Source organism: Pinus tabuliformis, chromosome 4_2 (genome assembly GCF_031772625.1).
Source record: "Pinus tabuliformis cultivar Carrire ecotype Pingquan chromosome 4_2, CPIR1, whole genome shotgun sequence".
Taxonomy (NCBI): domain Eukaryota; kingdom Viridiplantae; phylum Streptophyta; class Pinopsida; order Pinales; family Pinaceae; genus Pinus; species Pinus tabuliformis.
This window is the reverse complement of record NC_142304.1, coordinates 1,169,018,625-1,169,037,210: the sequence shown is the minus strand read 5'-3', so window position 1 is coordinate 1,169,037,210 and position 18,586 is coordinate 1,169,018,625. Positions and strand designations below refer to the sequence as shown.

The 18,586-nt window shown below is 39.6% G+C and overlaps 2 protein-coding genes across 2 annotated transcripts; one reads left to right on the top strand and one right to left on the bottom strand.

Moving 5' to 3' along the window:
* Window positions 1–1,475: 1,475 nt before the first annotated feature.
* LOC149173826 (uncharacterized) lies at window positions 1,476–4,779 on the top strand. The gene is made up of 2 exons (XM_089428011.1): window positions 1,476–4,205; window positions 4,313–4,779. The coding sequence occupies exons 1-2, from the start codon at window positions 1,487–1,489 to the stop codon at window positions 4,759–4,761; spliced, it is 3,168 nt and encodes a 1,055-aa protein (XP_089284137.1). The 5' UTR covers window positions 1,476–1,486; the 3' UTR covers window positions 4,762–4,779.
* A 4,719-nt stretch (window positions 4,780–9,498) lies between these two features.
* Window positions 9,499–10,290, bottom strand: LOC149173825 (uncharacterized). Its single transcript, XM_089426839.1, has one exon. It carries the CDS (start codon window positions 10,288–10,290, stop codon window positions 9,499–9,501), a length of 792 nt encoding a protein of 263 aa, XP_089282965.1.
* Window positions 10,291–18,586: the final 8,296 nt, after the last annotated feature.

Genomic DNA, 18,586 nt, shown 5'->3' with positions numbered 1-18,586 from the left:
AAGTAATGGGTTGTTCATATCCATCAACATTTTTCTGCAAAAGGACAATTGCAATAGTATGTTCAAAGGAAAAGGGAAAAATTATAAAACCTTTGGTAAAATTAGGACTAATAAGGACTGGTGCTTTTGTTAATGCTTTCTTAAACTGGTCAAATGATTCCCTAGCTTCGATGTTCCACCTGATTTCAGAGTCTCGTTTTAGCATGTTTGTGATATTTCTGAGAAGTTCTGCAAGGTTAGGGATAAATATTATTAGGAAGTTTATTCTCCCAATAAATGACTGGAGCTCTTTAATATTCCTTGGATGAACTCGCTATTAGAAACTAAATATTCTAATATTTCATTTTATTAGAGGAAAGTTTTATTAGAAACTAAATATTTCATTTTATGAGAGGAAAGTTTTCTTAGTGTATTTGAGTTTTAACATTGTCAAAAGGTCAGAGGGTTAGAGTGTTTAGATCTCAATTTTTCTCTAAACATTTCCAAGAATAATGAATGAATTTCTATTTTAATTATAAATTAAGCATAAAAAATATTACAAAAAATAACTATTATTAACCCAAAACTATTAATTAATGGAAGAATACAAAAACACATACCATTATTGAGTACCCAAACCAAAAAAACTTAAAATAAATAACTAAAACGTTCCTTTTGGCCTAAATTACGTTTTACTTTGTCTTATTATCTTAATAAAATTAGAAAGAAATGTAAATGTGCTCATTTATGTGTTTTCTTAAGAAAATATACATTTTTTTTAATAGAATCATACATATTTTTTATAAAGCCGTATTATCATTTCTATAATAAAACTTTTATATATGATTTTTATTAATATTTTTTAATTTATTTAAATACAACATTTAAACTTATATAGCAATTTCTATAACGGAATGTGATAAAAAAAAAAGATAATTCGTTACTTTTATTTCGTTAAAAAAAGGCATTTCGTCACCAAATGATAAGGAGAAAGATTTTTTATTAATTGGATGGACTTTCGTTTAATGAGAGGCAAAGAGAAATATTTATGATTAATTTTATAGACATTTATTTATTTATTTTAGGGTGTGTTGGATTTTAATTGATTTTTATGGAGTGCGGATTTTATGGAGTGCAGATGCCGTATTCCTTCCCTTGTTTCACGGTAAAAGTAAAACATCATCGTTCAATTTATTCAAACTTCAAATAGAAGAAAGCTTTAATTTGCCTTACGCCACGGGTATGCTAACGCAACTCATGATAAGCTTTAATTTGCCTTACGCCACGGGTATGCTAACGCAACTCATGATAATTTTATTGAAAGGTCAAACTTCAAATTTTATGTAAGTGCGGTCTTCTTTCCGGAAAATTGACCGACCGGAACACCTTGAAAAAATTCTTGCCATTCTTAATTTGAGTCTTTTCACTCAATGCAGCAGCAGCTATATAGCTGCTACATTACCAAACTCCATTTTCTCATCAGAAACCATTCTCTGTCACGGAAGAGATGCAGATTACCATAATGCTTCTCCTCGCCACCCTTTCTTTCTTTTTCTTTTCCACTCCCATCGCCCATTTCCCTCACCATCCTCCTCGTCTCACCAATGCTTCCGACCAACACGCTCTGCTTGCATTCAAGTCTGCAATCACATATGATCCCTACCAGTCCTTAGCCACGTCTTGGATGCCTAATGTTTCGTTCTGCCAGTGGACGGGAATCATATGCAGCAGGCGCAGGCAGAGAGTCGTTTCCCTCAATGTTTCGCACATGGCATTACAAGGTACAATCTCTCCCCTTCTCGCCAATCTCTCCTTTCTTAGAGTACTCAGCCTTCTCAATAACAGTTTCCACGGTCAAATTCCCTATCAATTGGGAACCCTCTCTCGCTTAAAGATGCTTCGCCTGTCTAAGAATCATCTCCAGGGTTCCATTCCGCCCACTCTGGGTAGGTGCCGCAGTTTACGGAACTTGACTCTCTCCTATAACAATCTCACAGGAAACATTCCCCCACAACTATGTGTTCTCCCCAACCTAATAACCATGTACTTGTCTCATAACAATTTGATGGGAACAATCCCGGACTGCTTGGGAAACATATCCTCTTTGCAGTACTTAGATTTGCAGTACAACAACCTTCACGGCAGAGTTCCTTCCGAATTGGGTATGCTAAGCCAGCTCATCCTTCTTGCTCTGTTTGGGAACCATCTCACGGGACTTATTCCGTCTTCGTTGTCCAACTGCACCAATCTTGTAGTATGGGATATAGGTGATAACCAATTAGTTGGCCACATTCCGTCGGATTTGTGTACCAAGAAGACCACCCAGTTAATGCATCTCTATCTGGGTCCCAATCAGCTAAGTGGCAGCGTTCCTTCATCCCTCTTCAATTGTACCAAGTTACAAGAGATTTTCTTACCAGATAACCAGCTCAGCGGAATAGTGCCTATGGAGTTGGGTAAATTGACACATCTCCGGCGGCTTTACTTGGGCGGCAATTACCTTATTAGCGGCAACACCACGACATGCCCCATTCTTACTGCTCTTAGTAACTGTTCCGATCTACAAGAAGTAGACTTATCTGAGAATAACTTCACTGGGCAATTGCCGTTTTCTATAGGCCACCTCTCTACAAAACTCTACTACTTAGACTTGGGTATCAACGAATTAGCTGGAGAAATACCTCCTGCTATTGGAAATTTAAGTAGCTTAACATTCCTTAGTTTAAAAGGTAATTCTTTTACAGGGTCAATCCCATCTTCAGTTATTATGCTTCAGAAGTTGGAGAGGTTATATATGGATTCCAATAATTTACAAGGAAACATTCCAAAGGAAATTGGGCAGCTAAAGAGATTAGGTCTCTTAAATCTTTTTGGAAATAATTTGTCTGGAAAAATCCCTGATTTTGTGGCCAACCTCCAGCAATTAAGATATTTAGATCTTAATCATAACCAATTATCAGGAGATATAAATGCAAATTTAGGGAAATGTGTGAACTTACTACTGCTAGATCTATCATACAACAAGCTTAGTGGGCACATACCTGAAGAGCTTGCAGGCCTTGCAAATTTAGCCTTTTATTTCAACTTGTCAAACAATTTATTAAGTGGTCATGTACCTTTAGAACTAGGAAAGTTCGATAAGCTTCAAGCCATAGATATTTCGGCAAATCAAATAACTGGCTATATTCCAAGTATCGTCGGAAGCTGCAAAGAAGTAGCATATCTGAATCTTTCTCACAATGCACTTGAAGGTCCAATTCCAGTGTCAATCAGTGAACTTCTAAGTCTTGAAGACCTAGATCTCTCCTCCAACAATTTGTCAGGTGGAATACCTATATCACTAGCAAATCTCCCAATGCTCCATCACTTGAATTTTTCTTTTAACAAGTTGTCAGGGGAAGTCCCTAAAGGAGGAGTTTTCAAAAAGATTGGCACCACAGCATTTATGGGAAATCTTGGTCTATGTGGACCTTGGGTAAATCTACCACCATGCTATGGTCATAAACATAAAAGTGTTTTGAATCTCAAAAGAGTTATCATACTGGTTGTTGTTGTAGCAATTGTTGTATTGTGTTTGTTTCTTGCAATCTTGTGGAGAAAGAATTGTAGGAGAAATATTCAGAGAGAGACTAGTCCATCATTAAATGTGGGGCATCGAAGAATCTCCTATGCAGAGCTTGTCGTTGCAACAAATGAATTTAGTGATGCAAACTTGTTAGGAATTGGTAGTTTTGGAAAAGTTTACAAAGGGATTTTGAATGACGGCACAATGGTTGCTGTCAAGCTTCTCAATCTACAAAATGAAGGGGCTCAAAAGAGTTTTGATAGAGAATGCAAAGTTTTGGGTAGAGTTAGACACCGGAATTTGATTCGGGTCATAACTTGCTATTCAGATCTCCAAATCAAAGCTTTGATATTTCCATTAATGCCAAAAGGAAGCCTAGAAAAGTGGTTATATCCCGATGATGGAGAACAAAGCTGTTTGAATTTGATTCAAAGGTTGAATATAGCAATAGATATCGCCCAAGGCATGACATATCTCCATCATCATTGCTTTGTGCAAGTGATTCATTGTGATTTGAAACCCAACAATGTGTTGTTGGGTGAAGATATGACTGCATATTTAATAGACTTTGGCATTGCTACTATATGTTTTGCAAATAATGAAGATGGAGCTCTCACTTCCACAAATGCACTCAAAGGATCTATCGGGTACATTCCTCCAGGTATTATTTAAACTATATCCCATATGAAGCAATCTTATGATTTTCTTATGTTTACTTAACATTTTCAATTAAATTAAAAAACTTAAGATGAGGATCTATGAATGCAGAATATGGAGTGGGAGGACAAGTTACAACCAAAGGCGATGTTTATAGCTATGGAATAGTGCTATTGGAAATGCTCACTAGAAAGAAGCCCACCCATGACATGTTTGTAGAAGGAATGACATTGCACAAATGGGTGGATAGTAGTTTTCCAAACCAAGTACAAGAAGTGGTGGACATGGGTCTATTAACAAGGACTAGTAGATGCATTGAAGAAGATAAAGATCTCAATTGTCTCAGTGCACTGATAAATGTGGGTTTGCTTTGCACAAATGAATCTCCTCAAGGACGACCTACAATGACGGGCATTCTAGGCACATTGCAAAACATCAAAGACACTTTTTTGAGCACTACTTCCATTCCCAAATTCCAATCAAATCTAACACATTTGTTGGGTAGTACAAGTGCTACTATCAACAACATTTGTGAAGGTCAAAGTTCTTCCACATCTTAGTCTATTGTAACAAAGTAGTGGTTATATGCTTCTTTGCACATAAATATTTGTTGTTGATTGTATATAAATGTTTTATAATTAATTGCAGATGTGACCAATACAGTTATATCTACTCATGAGTGGTATTTTGGAAATGTGTTTATAATTATAATTTATTATTCTATCTTTAAAAAACAATTATATTCAATATCCTTTACATCTATATGAATGTGTGACATTCTTCTGGTATTAAATGCCAGAAGAATATTGTATTTGTTTTGTTTTTTAGTTTTTATATCAGTCTTTACGAGTAAGGGTAGAAAAGTCTATCTTTCACTTTTAAAACTTGTCATAACCAACATAAAACATGATACTACCATTTAATTTACATAAAACATGATACTACCATTTAATTTAAAGGACAATTCAGACGACCTTTAACATTAAGTAATCATAGTTCACAAATTCTATCTTGGTCCATCTTGAGAACTCAATTGTCATAACAGCTACCAGGAAAACATATAGCTTTTCTATCTTTAAATAAATTATAAATCTCATTTCTTTTAAGAAGTCAGGTTTCTGTAGCTAAATGTTGCGATGATGTTTACAACAAGAAGAGTTTTGACTTATTCGGAGGAGCATCTTTGTGACTAACAGGCAGCTATATCTACAATTCCCTCAACTTTAAATGCACTGTCCACTTCCATTGCAAGATTCTTTTAAATGCAAATTCCAATTCCATAGCAGGATTGCAGGATTCTTTTAAATGCAATTTCCAACCTTCCCTTCACCTTCAAAATCTCCAAGGTGTATAGCATTTTGGACTAATTTGGCGGCAAAGAGGTCCATTTCTCTCTGCGCATCTCTACTCAACTTATTTTGTTTTTCTTGTTACTGAAAGCAGACTGTACAGAAAGCAGATTTTACATCAATTTTGATCTGATTTTTGACATGGAGTTCCCACCTGTGAAATCTCACTAAAACTTCACAGGAAAGGATTGGAAAACTTGCAGTGGTGGAGCATGATGTTTCCCCTCTGACTCTATTATTTGAAGCAATACACAACATATTTGTGATTTCTTCATTAAAAACAATCTGGGTGAAGCACGAGGAAAAATAAGCACAAATGTGAAGCTTGTTGTTGCTTTGCTCGAGAGATTGAAGAAAGAATAAGCACGAATGATCCTAAAGATAGATAAGAGATAAAATGATAATAAATAAAGAAGAGATAAAGTAAATAATACAGTTATATAAATAAAAGGTTAAAAAAAGTTACATCAAAATACCTTATTTATTTTAAAATACGTTAAAAAAAGTTACATCAAAATACCTTATTTATTTTAAAATACATTTACATAATTTTAAAGGGTTGAAATTATTAATAATAATAATTAAAAATTAATTAAATTATAATTTTATTTTAAATTATTATTAATTATAAATAAATTTCATATTTACAAAAAAAAATTAAAAATCAATCTAATTATAATTTTATATTATTAATAATAAAAATAATTAATATACATTAAACATATAATTTAATATTAAAAATAATTAATATATATATATATTTTTCCACGGAAAAATCGTAATCTTTCATTATATGATGAAAAATTACATGTTGTAAATGTTGTTCAACATATGCGAATTCCTTCATGGCTTTGAATCTATAGTTCGTACATGTCTGTTTCATAATCAAATCATCGCACAGGATGATGTTGTATCAAGCTGTCAAAAAACATCACGCAAGGTGTTGTATAATAAGCAAAATATATAATAAGCAAAATATATAATTGCACCTCGCAGGATGCTATTCATACGTTAAAAACTAGATATCTACATCATCATATATACATAGCAAAATCAGTGATCGTCTACCCGAGGGGTAGATTTGGTCCATATAAGGCCTGTGATAGTATTGGTACTGAGAGTTTCCCCTCTGTTCCTGGATTATCCACTGTCCTCCTGGAATGTGCGTGGCTTCCTTGGATAATTCGTCGGCACTGTGATTATGCTCCCTGTAGATATGACGAACAATGATAAAATTAAATTGTGTTTTGAGATGCATAACTTCATCTAGAATATTTAAGAGTGTGTGTGCATGACATCTAGATTTCTGATTGATCCAGCTTATGATAATATTTGAATCCCCATATATTTGTAATGCTCTGCAATCATGATTTAATGCAAAATGCATAAGATGTCTAATAGTGATTAGCTCAGCGAAATTGTTCGTTCCTATGCCTAAGCCCATCTTAACTTTGAAGTGATGTTGCTCTGATAAGTGTAGAATGAAACCCCCCCCACATCCATGCTGTTGTGCAACACCATCGAAAGAAGTGATCTATGGGGTCCGAGGCAGCTGGTCTGCTTATGCGAGGGGGGGTAAAATCTGGCAATTCATGATAAGCTGCAACGATTTTGGCAGTAACAGATTGCCACCGAATCGAGCCATTTTCGAAGATCGGTTTGTTCCTAGCCAACCATATTGCCCAACTGATGATGAGGGGAAGGCACTTGTGATTTGAACCGAAGTGAGATTGATACCAAGCCTCCCATGCTAATGAGATGTTATCCCCCTCCCATATACCCAAGCTACCAATCACTTCTGACACTTCCTTCCATATCTGTTTAGTAATTCCACAAGTAAGAAAAAGATGGATGGTCGATTCAAACTGTTGTTTGCAAAGTATGCACTAGGTGGGGCCGTGCATAGATCTGTGCATGAGCGATTCCCCAGTGGGAACCTTGTTCCAGAGTAAGCACTAGAAGAAGAGCTTAGTCCTGGGAGAGGTCTTTAACTGCCAGATGATCTTCCACCAGCTCTGTAATATTTTCGGTTTTTTGTGATTTATCAAACACAGGTACCCTTCCTTGGGGGAGTCATATCCAAATTCAACCTTGTCCCACATGAGCTCATCTGATCCATCTTTAATGCGGATGTGAGATTCACTCAGAGAATTCATGTACTCCTCCCAGATTTGGTGCCATTCCTGAGGCAGGTTCAACTGCGCTGCAGATTTCCATTCTTGGGAGAAAATGGTTGTGTTCTCCTGATCCGCTATGTGGGCTATAACTCTGGCATTCTGTTGTTCAAGTAACTGAATAAGCTCTTGTGGGAGATAACACCTCCCTCCACCTCCTGTCCAAGGATTCATTCCGATGCATGCCCTGGATCCGTCATTTATTCTCCATGTTAGATGGCTGCGAATGAGGGGGATCGAGTGCATCAGAGCTTTCCATACTGATGATATACCTGTTCTGCTCCAACCAGGTAATCGGATCCAATCCATTAGTTGTAAGGGCCAGATGTACTTGTGGTATGAGATAGATGTCTAGAGGTTTTGCTTTGTAAGCAAAGTCCACCCCATTTTCGTGGCCAGGGCATGTGCAAAGTATGTGAGATCCTTTAGGCCGCAACCTCCCCACTTCTTTGGCAGAGAAATGTTGTCCTAGTTGATCCATGCAAAAACTCGCTTATCCTGTCTTCCGTTCCAGAGGTATCTACATCATGTTTGCTTTAGTTGTGCAAGGATACCTCTAGGTATCCAGGCTAATGCCATCCAGAATACAAGAGTGGCCTCCAATACAGATTTAATGAGAACCAACCTCCCAGCCCTGCATAGAAAGCGATGGCTCCAGTGTGAGATCCGCTTCTCTAATTTAGTGATCAGCCAGATCCAATTTGCGATCTTGTGTCCTGTCGGCTTGATCTAATAACCCAAATATTTGAACCCCTGATCCATGGGTCAAGGGTTATAAGGGAATCGATGCAAGGCCAGATCGGATTCTTGAGTTGAGGTGTGAGCCAGGGATATAGTAGATTTAGAGTGGTTAGCCATCATACCAGTCGCCTTGTAGAATGAAGCAAGAATCTTATCAAAGGTGGTCGTGTCCCATACACTTCCATCCAAAAATATGATGACATCGTCTACAAATAGGAGATGTGTTAAATAACACTGATTAGTTATCTTCAAGCCTGATAATCTGTCATGTTGTTTTTCATGATAGATGAGCCTGCTCAGCCCCTCCATAACAAGTAGGAAAAGGAGTGGGGAGAGAGGGCATCCCTGCCTGAGGCCCCATTCAGCATGGAAAAAAGGGGAGGCAGATCCATTAATGAGCAGACTGTATGAGGGAGTTGCTATGCATGCCATTATCCAATTTGTAAAAAGAAGAGGAAAGCCCAGGTGAATAAGCAACATTTTGATATAAGTCCAATCCACCCGATCAAAGGCCTTGGCTAAGTCGATTTTGAGAATGATGCCTTTTAGATAGCGAGCTCGGATAGAATGGATGGCCTCTTGAGTAGTGCCAATCGCTTCATGAATCTGGCAGTCTTCAAGAAAAGCAAACTATTCAGGGAGAATGTGTTGTGAAAGAATAGGTTTGATACGATTGGCAATGATTTTCGAAATAATCTTATAGAGGCAGTTGCAGAGGGAGATGGGACGGAAGTCATCAAATGAGACAGGGGAATCAGTCTTAGGAATGAGGGCAATGAAGGTGGGTTGATGGCGTTGTAAAGTCTCCCAGATGAATGACATTCCTCCACAACCTGAAGGATATCTGAGGCCATAATATCATAGAAAGCCAAGTAGAATTCGATAGTCCACCCATCGGGTCCTGGGCTCTTATCCTTCATGAACCATTTCAGAACCCCCTCCAGTTCCTCCCGCGTAACCGGAGAGGTTAATTCCGATGCTTCTTCCTCACCTACAAAACGGGGGAAAATTCCAGCCACCTGAATGATATCTGCTAAGTTGGCTTCATGGGGGGCTTTAAATAGACTTTGAAAATGAGAAGTGCCCAATCTGGAAAGCTTTTGAAAATTGTCTGCTCATCTCCTGCCTTCAACCATATGGCCCTGCTCTTCAATCTCCATGCTTCCTCCCTCTCCTTAAGAATCTTGTCTTTCTGGAGCTCGAGCTCGATCAGTTTGCTCTTTTCTTCAACTGTGGTAAAGCCAAGATTCCTGTCATCCGTTAGCGATTCCACCTTTGCTTCAATGTCCAGAATCTTCCAATCATCCTTGGATTTCTTCTCCTTAGCCCAAACCATGGTTATATGTTTAATCTTGGAAATATTATGGCAGAATCCCTCCGCTGCCAATCTGTGATTAGATATAGGGTGGGACACCCAATAGTCCTTGATCAGATTAGTATATTCCTCTTCTTGTAGCCAGCCATGATTGAACTTAAAGGAAGCCATTGGCTTGGCTTCAGGTCCCAGGATTTCCAAATAGATAGGCGAATGGTCTGATTTACCCCCTGCCTCGACCCATTGTCTGTATCTGGTCAGTCTCTGGAGCAGAGAAATTTTAATCAAGAATCTGTCTAGTCTCCTTGCCAGGGCAGCATCCCCTATCCTCTGATTCCTCCATGTAGGCATCAACTTATTCATGGGGATATCCGCGAGTTGATGAAGCTCCAGAATGTCTTTAAAGAAATCGGATAAGGGGTCAACCTGTGCATGTGAACCCCAGGATTCCCCAAATCCCATAGAGAAATTAAGGTCACCTCCAATGATAATCTGATCAATAGATGTCATGCTTAATCCAAGAAATTTTTGCCAGAATTCCTCTCTCCTTTGGCAGGGGCCATATACATTGATGACCCTCAAGGTCTACCCTAGCTCGGCTGAGAAGAAATCCATGCCTAAGAAACCCACTCCCCCCCAAGTGGCAGATGCACTTATTATCCGAGGATTGTATCCGATGGCTAATCCTCCAGCCCTACCTATGGCATCCAGCACATGGTAATGCCAGCCCGGTCGTAGTGTGGCAAGGGTATGCTCAATGGAGACAACATTTCCCAAGGTTTCTTGCAGCATGAGAATATCAATTGGTTCGTTATCAATAAACCTTCGCAAGGCTAGTTTCTTGGAGGTACTAGCTAGACCTCTGCAATTAAAGGATAGGCATTTCATGGTGGAACCCCCTCTGGGGCTTTTAGTGCTCTAAGGACCCCTTCCATGGTGGATTGCTTGCCCGATACTACCTCAGCTCTAGCTTTCAGAATAGATTTGGATAGGTTAGATTTGCGCCCCCAGGAAGTAAGAGCAGGGGGACCAGAGAAGACCAATCCCAAACTAGTAGGCAGATCAATACCAGGTAAGGGCCTTGATCGGAGGTTGTAAGAATGTGACAACATCTGGCATGATGAGGCCACGTCCTCAGAAGTGGGAGGAGAGGAAGAGATAGTAGGAGAGGATGGTGCATTGATGGGAGGAGGGGGGTGATTGTACAAGTAACCAGAGATGCAAATATATTCGATGATGTTTCAACGGAAAGAGATAGCGGAGATGATATCAGAGGGGGAAAAGAAATTGTACCTGATTTCCGTGCCAACTCTGCTGTAGTTGTAGCCCTAGCCCGAGTCAACGGGGGCGAGGGCACCCTGGTTGCATCCTCAACCTCCTTCGACAAACCACCCACATTGGTATTCTTAGGTGCAGGTGTGCTGAAACGCGATGCCGAAACTGGGTATAGGGGTGCCGTCACAGGAGCATTTCCTTTTTGAGTCAAAGGCGAGCCTAGAGAGTCCGTTGTTTTCGTGAGCAGAGGGCATTCTTTGAATACATGCCCAACCTTGTGACACCTTCTACAACCAAACGGTCCCCCTCGTAATCCAAGATCTGAATCCTGGTGTAGTGCCTCCATTTCAGGGTGATTTTCTCTTCTAAACCCTCCCTTGTGTCCAAGTCAACCAGTATTCTTGCCAGTGCCTGATTTTTCGTCTGAACATAAGTCTTGTCATATTCCAGATATGTACCAAGGGCATTGCCAATCCTAATAAGCACCGCTTGGGACCAGAATTGTATGGGTAGCCCAGGTAATCGCACCCATATAGGTCCTGCTCCAATTTGTTCCTGCTCCGGATCGAATAGCGAAGACTAGTGCTTGAGGAGGACCGGTGCCATCTCAATGTGCCAATATTTGGCTAGGATGAGATCGATGTATTCAGCTCTCGAAAAATGTAAGGAAAACCAACCCCGAGCCGGACTCTGAACCTTCGAAAGCTCCTGAAGTATGCCCCCCCATATCTCCTGTACCCAATTTGAGAGTCTGGTTGCTGAGTAAGCCCTCCCTCGCACATGTCCACCAAGCACTCTGTTGGCCTTATCCACAACCTCACCCATTGGGATATCATCTCCAAATATGATGGTAAGATCCTTTGTGGATTTCTTCACGCACTTAACCTTCCGCTTTCCTGTTCTCGGCGTCGATGGGTGCTCTGATAATGGATCTATTCCCAATTCCTTCAGAGAATTCGCCGATTTGGGGTTTATGACCAGGGAATCAAAACATCCTGATGGGAGGGAATTAGGGTTTTCCACATCCGGCTGAGGTGATCTCATGGGGGGTACTGGGTTAAAGGAGGGGAGCGGATCAAAATTAGGGGAAGGAGGCATAATAGCAGAGAGAAGATTAAGCATGCCAAGGGAAAGCAGAGGATTGTCTAAACCCGGGGTCTCCAATGAGAGGGACCCAAAACACAACGACGATGTAGAGAATTCAGGGAGCACAACTAACGGCAAGAGACCCGGGTGAGGAGGAGCAGAATGGTTATAGCTAGGGTTTGGACCACGGTCACAGAAAATGGACTGTCCTTCATAAGGATCCTGTGAATAATCAATTGTCTCGTCTTCATAATCCATTGCCTCCATAACAGAAACCACCTTCGAACCCGCCGAGAAAGGAGTTAGTTGACTGAGGATGGTGTGACGGACGTCGACCGGTCGAGAAAACAGGGAAACAGTTGTTCGCTATTACCCAAATTAACTGTGATTTAATTACAGGTCTATTCCTGTGCAGGTGCGGGAAGACGCGCTCGCCACCTGCCTGCCTGCGGCCACGTCAGAGCCCAGAAACCCATTTTCCTCTTGATTATTATTATTATTATTCAAAAATAATTAAGAATCAAGGACCGAGTGAAACTCATTCGGAAAATGATGAGAAAGATATCAATTTGAAGATCGATCGTTATATGAATATATCATATAAAATATATGAAAATATATCACGAAAATTGACCTTTCAATTTAAATTGGTAGATTCCATTATTATTTTAATGTTTTTGTCGAGAGAATGGATGGATTGATTCAATTTGCAGCATATTTAGATAAAGAATATGCAGAGTTATCTATCTACGAGAGAAATGAATAAATGAAATACATAAGATGTCTTTCACATCACAATATATGAATTAACCCCATTGTTCCTTATGGCAGTTCCAAAAAAGCGTACTTCTAGATCAAAAAAAAAAATTCGTAAAAATGTTCGGAAGGGAAAAGCATATCGGGCCGCAATAAAAGCTTTTTCTTTAGCTAAATCTATCTCCACCGGTCATTCGAAAAGTTTTTATTGCATAGTCAATGATGATTCCTCTGGATCATCCGAATCAAAATTGACAGCAATTGATTTGGATGACCCGTAGCACAACACGAGCGAATATACGACACCACCCTCCAGGACCCTGGAGAACAGTGATGCAAAATCATTTTATTCGAGTACTCCCAAGGGTGGTCGTACGAAAAGGACATGGTCATATATATTAAACCTATAAACATTTAAAAAATATGTAACAAAATTATTAATAAGATGCAAATATTCATTTCCTTTAGAATTTCCTTCTTACTAGGTTTTTCCTTTCTTATTTCTTCCCTTTGTTTCTTCTTTATAGGGTTCTTATGTTACTTAGATTCTCAAAAATAGAAAGAAATTGATGGTGCCTTAGATCAAGTAGATGATTATTGAAAGGAATAATATTAGATATAATCTTAATTTATAGCAAGCCAAAATTTTTAGGGGAATAAATGATGGGCAAGTAGCAGGGGAATAAATGATGGGAAAACAGCTTGAGATACTTCAATAGATATCTAGATATCTTCCCTTTATCATGGAGATTCATTCCACTTTAAACCGACTTTGTTACAATCTCCCCTTTACCATGGAGATTCATTCCACTTTAAAGAAGATTTCTTACAATTTATCATGGAGATTCATTCTACTTTAAACAAACTTTGTTACAATCTCCCCTTTACCATTGAGATTCATACCAATTTAAATAGGCTTTCTTACAATACCATCAGCTAATAACCTTACTATTCCACATGCCAAAAAACCATCACTCACATTCATATGACACAAGATCATATGGTATTTTAAGAATATTCTAGAATATTCTATAAAGTGAAATCCATACCATCCACCAAATAATCATTGACAATTAAATTAAAATTTTGGAAGTCCTATTCCAAAATAAATATGCCTATCACCATAAATACGGGAAAAAATAAGCACAAATGATCCTAGATGTCAAGTATAAGAGATTTTTTTTTGAAGGAAAAATCATATTTTATTCAACTTGAAAACAAGGAACAAATTTACATTCTCCATATGCTCAACAACATTCAATCATATCAGTCTTGCAATTAATGCACGATAAGAAGAAAGAAACCACTTTGGGGAATGCATGAAGATGGGTTACTCTTTTGGGACAAATGTAGCTTTAAAATTTCAAAATTTATGCACGATAAGAAGAAAGAAACTACTTTGGGGGAATGCATGAAGATGGGTTACTCTTTTGGGACAAATGTAGATTTAAAATTTAAAATTTTTTAAAATTGAAGCCCTCAAAATTCATATATGTTGTGAATTTTGATTTGGAGTAGAAAGACAATTTGTGAAGAATTATGTTGTCCTGTTGACGGTGTTGGACCTGCCAACATTCAGGGGATCTCCCCGATATGAAGCCCCAAATAGACCTCACACCATTTAATGTAGGAGTCCCATCCAATATGATGGCACAGTTGCAATTATCTTAAACATATGCCTTAGCTCTTGCTTGTCAGCACATGAGAGTGGCATACTTAGTCTTCAAACAACAAGCTTCATGTGCCTGGAGAGTGCTTACTGTAACTTGTGTCTAAGTTCTTTCACTAAGAGGGAGAGGGTAAGAGTGAGTCTCAAGTCGAAAGGGAATAGTCCCAACTCAGTTAGAAACACACAACAAAAGAGGACCTGTGCAGCTTCTGGCAGAGTTGTCCACATGAATGTGGTAGTCACAAACACAAAGTGAACAAATAACATGTACAACACCCAGTGGAATAGTCCACACAAGTGCGACGGTCGTTATAAAAAGTTTATAAGGATGAACCTGTCAAGTGTTCGACAAAGTAGTCCACTCGGACGAGACAACGTTAACAACTGATACAACACATTTCCAACAGCATATGCACTAAAACAACCAAAATAGTTCAACTATATTAGTACGGGTTAAAGCAACATGCATTACAAGCGTCCAAAAAATAATCTTACAAACGAATACAATACATGTGTGAAAATGTGCTAGCATGTTAACAGTCTTCTGAATTAAGCTAAAGTTCCAAGACACATCCGTATACCATACATCACTAACCCCAATAGTGGGGCATTGGAGCCATTGCTCGCTCCTCAAAGAAAAGACTACATACTCTCAAGGCTATGTGGGAGGAGCCAAGCTAAAAAAAGTCTTTTGCATGTACAAATGAGGGGTATATTTAGTCAAGGGTGAACTTGACCCTTGTGACTCTTCGAATTTCCTCATGAATGTTTGACTTACATGACTCTTCAACTGACATGAATCTTCAACTTCGTATGTGGGTCTCTTGGATTTCCATGCTACATTACATTGATAACAACAATGTGGCCCACAATAGTGATGTGGTTGAGACAACTCATGACATGACTCGACATGACAATATTGGTATGTTCATGTTGATGGTGGTGTCCATGTCGAGTTGCAGTGCTGCTAAATGATGAGTGTCCTCTTAGTGTATCATAGCTTCACCTCTGCATGAAAAGGTGTGCGAATCCTTCGATGGTCTTGGAGTTTGCTTGATGTTGCATGTGCATGTATCCCCTTCGCTGGTACTTGGCATGCTTCATGTGTTCATCCATTCACGAACAAGTCTCCTAGCATGTGCTCCTTGTTCATCCCATTTATCGTTGCACCATGTCTCATACATGTACTTGTATTTGCAATCACTCATGATGAGACGACATCAAATCTAGAAATCCCCTAGTTTATCATGATGCATCATCTTTCGCTTTTGGGTGGAGGTGACCAGGAGAGAGGACAAGGCTTTTGAAACTACGAAGAGCATATATCATGCAGGGATGCGAGGCTTCGGGACACTCTCGGGAAAACTATGCAGAGGTCACTGAGAGGTTGGGTTGAGCAGTCTGGGAAAGGATTGACACCTGCGGAATCTAGCTCAGTTGGGAGGCAGAACTACGTAATTTTTTCGAGGAAGGCAGTGCGGGCAGCAGGAGGCACTTGCAGTCAAAAATATGCAAATTTTTAGAGGAGGCTAGGAGCAAGATGCGGGAAGCTTGCTGGCCAAAACTATGCAAATCTAGGAGGCAGTCATGCAGGACATGTCTGCGTAGTTTCTGGGCTGAGAGGGGTGTCGAGAAGCTAGTGGAAAGTCAAAGAAAACTACACAATTTTCAGAAGGTGTGGCAGGTTGGCCGACAGGGGGACTCCCTGAAAAAACTGTGCAATTTCCAAAGACAACGCAGTGATAGGCAGCAGGTGCCTATCCCTCTTTTCTACACAATTTCTTCAGTTAGTGCAGGCGGGTAGGATGATAACTGCTACACAATTTTTGGGAGGAGTGAAGCCCGGGGTCACTTCCAAGTCAAATTCTCTGGTTGACCAACAAGAGGCTTGATGGATAGGCTTGCGGGAAGTGCAGATTGAGATAGCTTCTTGGGCAACTTCTATGTTTTTCTGGGTGACAGTCAGCCATGTTGATTCCAGGATTACGTAGTGTAGACTACTTGGGAGGTAGCCTCAAGCTCTACGCAATTCTGGGCAACAATGCTTGGTCACTGAGGGTTGAGACTGCACAATGCAACTTAGTGAAGGTTTGGCTAGTGGAGGGTGGTCCGATCGATAGATCTTCGGAAAAATGGTTAAGTGTGTGAGCAATTGAACTCATGTATACGTGACCTTGCAAACACACACTCAACATGACTCAAGGACAAGACACCTCAAACAAACTAGACAACATGCTCAGTGTGACTGACTAATGAGTGTGAACGACAAGTGAGACACTTGAGATAGATCATTGAATGATCGTGACGACACTTGCATGACATTACATACACCTTCTTGTGTGAGTGTGACAAATGCTTACATAGTGGACACAACTTGTACACACGAAGACAGGCCTTGAACATAGCCCGAACAAGATTGCAAGCATGAAATTACAACCAACATGCTAAAAGATGATCGGTGAATGGTCAAGAAAAGGGGGTTTAAAGACTCGACATGAGCTCATGGGATGAGACCAAGTGTTTGCAATCATCAAGGAAAAACCAAGGAAGGCTCCGAAATTGGATGTAGGCTAAAATTTTGGAGGGTGTTGCAGCCGCTACAACACTTGGTGACACACTGATTGAATACCATGTTCTCTGTTTCGATCCATTGAAAACACAAAGTCTTGGTCTAACAGGGAGTATTGAATCGTTGTGTGGGTTAATTCGATTTCCCCACTTACCCCATGGACAAACATGGTTCACCTTTTTCCAACTCAGTCGAACACACAAGAAGTTTCAGCCTAATCATAGTGTTTTGAAATCGGGAAGGGTGGTTTGGCTTGCGAGTTTAAAATTTTCATAGTATAAGTTTTCATCTCTAGTGTTGCTCTGCTACCAGCAGGCCTGGACAATATCTCGATGGATTCACACAGGAACACATGTATTGCTCCACTTCTAGTGAGCCTAGTCACTACCCTGGTGGAGTTGCATGCTTCACCTCTTTGCGCAAGAAGCCTTTCTCTTCTTTCGCCTTTGTATTTTTTAAAACAAGACTGTGCATAAGCACTTATTTATTTTTGGGTCAGAAGAGGGATCCCGACTTATTGAGAGCAAAAGAGGTTGTTCCTTTAGAGAAGCATGTAAGATCTTTGATTTAGGTTTTCTTGTTTAGATTTTCACCTTCTATGTTTCTACTAGTTAGATGAGCTTGAACACATAGAGTAGAAGACTAAGTACAGGAATGGGGTTTCCCAGTGTGGAAACAGGTTCATGGTTGGACCAAAGATCCCCTTACATACGCCTCGTATTTTTCATTGAGACTTCATCAGCCAAAGGTTATAACCAGGCATAGAGAAGACATACACAGGGTTGAACAAGTGCTGCAGTGTCACAAGATTCTTTGGATCTTAGCCACATACTCATTCAAAAGCCAAAACTCAATAGAGGGTAGCACTTATTGGCAAAACAAAATATAGCATGATATTAAGAAAACAAAACAAAGCAAAGAAAAAATAGCAACACAAAGCGAAAAGACAACAAGCAGTAAACAGACTATGTACATGGTGCACCACACAAACCTGACTTACTGAAAGTAGTGCTTTAAATCTTGGTCAATGTCAGGAAGGTTTTCAATCCTCTCGTTAAGTGATTGCAGATGGTACATGTGTGGGCCAATATTTTCCTAGACAATGTATGGACCAATCCATAGGGATTAGAACTTTGTATGTTTTCCTTTGTCTTCATGGGGCTTATCTCATTTCAAGGCTAAGTCACCCACATCGAAGTTAGTATTCCATGCAGACTTCTTGTCGAACCATCTCTTGATACAGTTTTGGTGGAGTGTGAATTTTTCTTTTGCTTTCATCCTTTCTTCCTGCAACTTGTGAAGTGTATCCATCCTACGCTGAACTAGCAGACAAGGCTTGCCTTGGGATTCTTGGGACAATTGGAGCACAGGCAAGTAGATGTTTGGCAAAATGATGGATTCTTTCCCATAAACCAAGAAGCATGGTGAAGTTCTCAGAGAGGGTTTAGGTG